Source organism: Meriones unguiculatus, chromosome 16 (genome assembly GCF_030254825.1).
Source record: "Meriones unguiculatus strain TT.TT164.6M chromosome 16, Bangor_MerUng_6.1, whole genome shotgun sequence".
NCBI classification, from domain to species: Eukaryota; Metazoa; Chordata; class Mammalia; order Rodentia; family Muridae; genus Meriones; species Meriones unguiculatus.
The window spans coordinates 64,098,105-64,103,885 of NC_083363.1; the positions used below are offsets into that span (position 1 = coordinate 64,098,105).

At 52.6% G+C, this 5,781-nt stretch overlaps 1 protein-coding gene across 2 annotated transcripts; it reads left to right on the plus strand.

The window, feature by feature from the left end:
• The first annotated feature begins 1,615 nt into the window (after window positions 1-1,615).
• Window positions 1,616-5,034, plus strand: LOC132648402 (uncharacterized). 2 transcript variants are annotated; one of them, XM_060369968.1, is made up of 2 exons: window positions 1,616-2,432; window positions 3,683-5,034. In XM_060369968.1, the coding sequence occupies exons 1-2, from the start codon at window positions 1,769-1,771 to the stop codon at window positions 3,934-3,936; spliced, it is 918 nt and encodes a 305-aa protein (XP_060225951.1). In that variant the 5' UTR covers window positions 1,616-1,768; the 3' UTR covers window positions 3,937-5,034. The 2 variants fall into 2 exon arrangements, 1 of the variants encoding a protein (XP_060225951.1); XR_009586815.1 differs by lacking the exon at window positions 1,616-2,432 and adding an exon at window positions 2,441-3,523.
• Window positions 5,035-5,781: the final 747 nt, after the last annotated feature.

The following is a 5,781-nucleotide window of genomic DNA, read 5'->3' on the forward strand; positions in this document are numbered from 1 at the left end:
TGAAAGGAATTTTGGATTGTTTCAGGATCATACATTCAGTTTGTCTTGCTTTGAGCTGCTGCTATTTAATGCTTTGTTAATCATAAAACTCCAGTGTGTTGCACATGGGCCTGTTCTATGCAAATATATTCAGTTGGGGTATGTATGTATTTTGTTATGTTCTGTACATAAACATCTACCCTGGTGCATATGTATATTTACATCGTGTGTAAATATGTGGAGTACATTACCAAACTGCACTGTACTTAAGAGGAGGAGGGGTTTCGAAGGAGTGCCAGGCAATATTTTAGTTAACTGTTAACTGAGTACTTTTTTTTAATGAAAGTCATTAAGTTGTATTTTAGGTTTTGTTTTTCACAGTCCCAAAGGTGGGTGTTGACAGACATGATTATTTCCTGTTTTCCAAAAGGCCAGTTTTAAAATATTATGTTAACATCTGCTTTAAATAATTAAAAGTGGAACCATCCCCTTTGCATCTACCTTCTCCTAGGGAAGCCTGTGGGCAAAGATCCTGATAAATAATTCAAAGAAAAACTTAACTTTGATTTCACAAACAAAGGCTCATCCACTGAAACACTAACATTCCACCATTAACATTCTTTGTTAAAATGTGGCTGTCTCTAAATTATCTCATGAAAAGAACTGACTGACACTGTATCAAGAGGCTGGCTGAGGATGGCCTCTTGGGGTGAGGGACTGTGTGTCACATTTACTCAGAAGCTTTCTCCAAGACAGGAGGTCTCAAAGAAATATGAAAAATCACCTAATATTATAGATCCAAGAAATGGATGTAGACCATATTTACACGTGATGTAAATATACATATGCACAAGCATACATGTTTATGTACATAAGATCTATACACAACCCAATGAACGCATTTGCACAGAGCATGCCCACGTGCAATAGACCAAACTTCTATGGTTAACAGCTCAAAACGGAAGAAAGGGACTCTTACTCACACTGAAAAATACCAAAGGTATTTCTTAATTATTAGAAATCCTTGAATGCAAATGCTCAGCAGAGGGCAAGCGCAAGCAAGCATCATGAAGTTTCCTTCTATGATCTTCAGAAACCTAGTGTTACACAAATGTATTTAGAGTCACAGTCCAGAGGAGAAAAAAAAAAAAAAAAAAACAAAAACACACCTTTAGTGTGTTTATAAATGTCCCTGTCTTGTCTCCCTTGATAAGTGAGCAAACTGGACGGGACACAGGAGGGAGAGGAAAAGAGTTCCTGGTTAATGATTTATTTTGTCCCAACTTTCCTTCAACTAGTCCACTTTTTTCTCATGGAACGATAATTGACAGTCCCTGTTTTGTATGAAATTATGGAAATCACAGGCTAGAAGAATGGGGAGACATTATTTCAGAACTGAAAAGAGGTAGGTGTCTTTACTTCCTCCTACAATTTCTCATTACTGGAGAGGAGCCAGGAGGTTGAAAAGGTGCACTACAGACCACGATTATGGGCTGCAGCCCAGGTCCTTCCTCCGCCCTGTTCCTCCAAGAGGAAGAAGAGGAGGAGGAGGGGGAGGAGGAGGAGAATGGAAGAAAGGAAGAAAAGAAGAAAAGAGCTTCGATTCACAATCCTTACCACCAAGACAGAGAAAGCAGCTACCCCCTAACTCCCTAAAACGTGGTCTCTGGAGCATGGGCCCTCGAATAAAGAGCAAGCTGTCTGATGCTGTTACGTCTCCAGCTAGTATCGCCCCTCTCGGCTTTACCTTGCTTGGTTCACGAGGGGCTGTCCATAACAGCCCCGGACCATGCGACTACAAGGGAGATCTTTGGGGACCTGCAGCGACGACCCAAGAGAAAGAGGGAGACTCACAGTAGACAGAGAACCAGCCTGGGACAGACTAAAGACCCTAGGCTCTGCGCCATGGGTACCCACACAGGCAGGAGACAACTGGCAGGAAGCATCCTGCTGCGCCGTGTCCTGCCTTTCCAAGCTCTGCCGCGCCTTGCCCCGCGCTGCCCTGGGCGCGCGCTTCACTCGCACGCACACGCACACCCGCGCTCACGCTCAGCGGCTCTCTCCAGACCTCTGGGCGACGGCCCTGCCCCGCCCGGCGCGGCCCCCGCAAGGGGGCAGAGAGGCACCAGGGCTCTGCCGCGCGTGGGCCGCGGCGGAAGACGCTGGGCGGCAGGTGGCGTGCAGCGGCGGGAGGGGAGAGCGGGGGAGGGGGGCTGCACCCTTCCCGCAGCCGCCCGGACGCCTCCTCGGAGAGGGCACTGAGCGCCCGGTCGCACCGCCTGGCCGGGAGCTGTGCTCCTCCGCGTGCGGGAACCCGGCTGGCACGCGGCCGCCGAGGGACCCCACGCGGCTGGGCACTGGCGCGGGCCCTCTCCGAGCCTGCCTGCAGAGGGCGCCCTCCGGGTGCCGCCCGCGGGCCAGGCCTCCATCCCAGAACACCAGGGCCGGGTCAGGTTGGTACTGTCGCACCAGCCACCACCTAGGGCCACAAGACGTCGCAGCCCGCGATTCTCCTTTTCTGTACCCCGGAGCTGGAAGACAAGGGGACACAGCGGGCTGACCAAGTGGCCATGTGGGGTCACAGAGCCACGGCGGGGTGGGGGAGGGGGCGTGTCTTTTCTCTCGAGGAACCCTCAGGGCGCCGGAAAGTTTTCCACCGCTCGGGGACACCGGAGGGTACAGTGTGAACCCCGCTGCCTATGGCCCCCAAGTTCTAGAACTCTCCCGGCGCGCTGTGCCTCGGCTTCGCTGCCTGTCACGAACAGCACACACGCCCTCCGCCTGCCAGATTGACCCAGGCTCCCTTAGGAACCCCACAAACAGGCTGGGCTTTAGGCTAGGGGAGGAGGCTCCCTGCAGACGGCGCGCCCCCGATCGCGGGGTGCTGCCCACCCTGAACTTTGATCGTGTGGAAAAGTGGGGACGGCATTCCCCAAGAAGCAAGTTCGGGACCCCAGGAGGACATCTTTTGAGGTCTGAGCGGACCTGGCTCTTCTGCAAGCACGCCCCGCAAAAAGTGTCTTCCCTGTAAAACTGAGGCCTCCAGACCCGAGTGGCCCTGTCCCCTCCTCACTGCAGAAGTTCAGCTGAGCTTGAGAGAGTGATGTCCCCCATCCTCGGCGCCTTTCCCGTGCTTAGCCGCCAAGCCAAGGCCAGAGGTGTGCAGGGAAAATTTTAGAGAAACCGCATCTTATAAATGTGAGGATTTGATCAGGCAGCACAGATTACTCAAAGCGTTCCGTTTTTCTGCGATCCAATTTTATTAGGATTTATTCTCATTTGTGCCCGGCTTCTCTGGGGAAATAATGCTTTGATTAATGTAATCCTGGCCCAGGATCGCGCTTCACGCCCCTCGACCCTCTCCCAAGAGAAAGGGCCTGTTTGACAAACAATAACAGAGGCGCAACTCTTGCAATCTGCCCGCGCCTTTGGGGATGGCTGGGAAGAGGGTGACGCTCGCTCACACCCTGCTCGCTGAAGGCGGTGTGCAGGGGCGAGAAAGAGGGGAGCCCTGTGGCGGCGAACTCTCCAGGCAGAGCCCCAGGTACCGCGGCGAGGCGGGAGAGGGGAAGGGAGGCGCCCACAGAAGGGCCCCCTTGGAGCCTCGGCTGCGGACAGAGGAGCGAGCGCGTGGACGCCGGTGCGCGCCTGTCCCCTGCTCTCTCCCTGGAGACAAAGTCTACTTCTTTGTCCCTCTCCTCAGGCCTCCACGGCAGAGATCTGCGCGCTGTGATTGTGCAGTTCCGTGACCCCGACTACATCTGTAGCGCCCACCCGCGGCCCCGCGGCACCGGAGAGCAGGTCTCAGGGGCTCACCAGCCGCGCCAACCTCAGACGCCCTGCAGCCGTCAAAACCCGAACCGGAAGCCCAGAACCAGGGACCCAACTCAGTGGTTTTCCTCATCCATCACCCATGCATCCATTCATCCTTGCATGCATGCATGCCTGCATGCCTGAATACCATACAAATCGGTGGACAGAAGCGCGGAGAGTCCTTTGCCCAGCTACGGGCTGAGAACGGGCGCCCCCTCTGCAGCTCTCTCGCCTCCTGCTCAACCAAAACCCCCTCCGCGAGGAGAAAACAGCTCAATTACGAAAGGAGCAGAGAAACGAAATCCCGGGCTCAAACGCCCTGCCCACCGCGGCTTCTACGGTCCCCCTTTCTGTAACACCGTCCCCACCCCCACGGTCCCCAGCTCAGGGGCGGGCGGGGAGGCGGTGGCGCGAGGGGTCCTGCCCCGCTCCACGGAAACAAAGCCCGCCGCGGGAGCTCACGGCCGCCTCAGAGCGGGTGACAAAGGCAGGCAGGCGGTGCCAAGCTCCAAGGCAGTGCTCCTATGGCCAGGCGGGAAGGAGGCCCAAAGATGGGTGCAATTTGCACCCAGATTTTTCTGGGCTTCTCTCCTGTTTACCCAAAGACCTGTTGGGTGACTCAGCGTTTATCTATCTGGTCCTGCAACCTCAACATCCTCGCTCCTCTCCTGGGCCCGCCCCAGGCTCCTCCACCTCGCCCCGCTTTTTTCTCCACCTTACTCCTATTACCTCGGGCCCCCTCTGGCTTTGAGGGTTAGCTTTTTCCCCCTCGTCTTTTCCATGGAAAAGCAATGTTAACGGGACTTCTGCAGACCGCTCTATGTTCAAATAATATTCTAAAAGATCTTTCTGGGAAGTCGCTGGCAGAAAGGGGGAAGTATTGGGAGCCTTTTAATTTTATTATGCAAACTGCACTCTAAATAAAATAGAATGCCGTTAAAATGCGTTCTAAGAAAGACAGACAGCCCCGAGGCCCAACAGATTCCTGCTGAATGCGGCAAATGTCCCTGTCGGCTCCCACAAATCATATAAATGGTTGGGTCGGGGGAGGGGAGAAGACCCCCCTCCCCATGCAATAGAAACCCACCCCACATAAGTGGACGCTCCAAGTGTCTGAGGCAAACCTTTCTAGGGGGGAAAAGTTCTAATCTTGCATTCTAACCCTGGATGGGAATTGCTGCCAAGACCCTACCAATAAAATCGTGCAATTTTTGAATTTAAGGTACTTTTAAAGTTTTGCTTGATCAGTTTGGTGGCAGTAAAAATAAGGGGAACACAGTCGTCGAGTTTTGACAGCACATGCCGTGACTTCTGGGTGATTTTTGTGCCCTGGTTTAACACTAAATTAATGTTTAATGTTTATCGAGTGCCATTATGAGTCGGGAATTCTCCCCTCGGGTTTTATTAACTAGGGTCCCTGCAGAAAATTTAGGCAGAAAAGTAAATGTTAAAAGCAATGCTGGGCCCACAACTTTTAACTCGGAAAGAAACCTGAGCTCCAGGAAGCCACTGTGAGCAAGGTCCCTCAACTTCTATTTAGTATTTAGTGGATGAAATTATATTCTTGCAAACTGTGAAATAATAGAAGCACCAACTGTCAGTGAGTACACTTGTATTTTTTAAGTGGATAGCCACAACCACAAATTCTTGAAAACACCAGTGAAGTAGGGCTGGCCTAGGTGGGCACTGAGTTGGGTAGGACTCCAGGGAAGGGGCAGAGCTGTGGGACTGAAGCCACAGGAGTGAAGAAGCTGCAGCAGAACTGCTTGGCAGAGATGGAAAAAGAGCAGCAGCCTTCAACCTGAAATGCCCCATCTATACCCAGCTCCTCAGACAGTAGGCAAGGTCAAATGTCAAGGAAAACACACACACAGAGAGAGAGAGAGAGAGAGAGAGAGAGAGAGAGAGAGAGAGAGAGAGAGTAGAGAATTGCTTTCTGGGATGACACACCAGCTCTCTTTTACCCCAGCACTATTAGATTAGTTCAGT

What these genes read in the sequence shown, in the direction of transcription:
- LOC132648402 (XM_060369968.1), top strand. Translation starts at nt 1,769, where the DNA reads ATGCGACTACAAGGGAGATCTTTGGGGACCTGCAGCGACGACCCAAGA. An exon ending in GAACACCAGGGCCGGGTCAG is followed by an intron (nt 2,433 to 3,682) that starts GTTGGTACTGTC and finishes CCCTCTCCTCAG; the next exon opens with GCCTCCACGGCAGAGATCTG.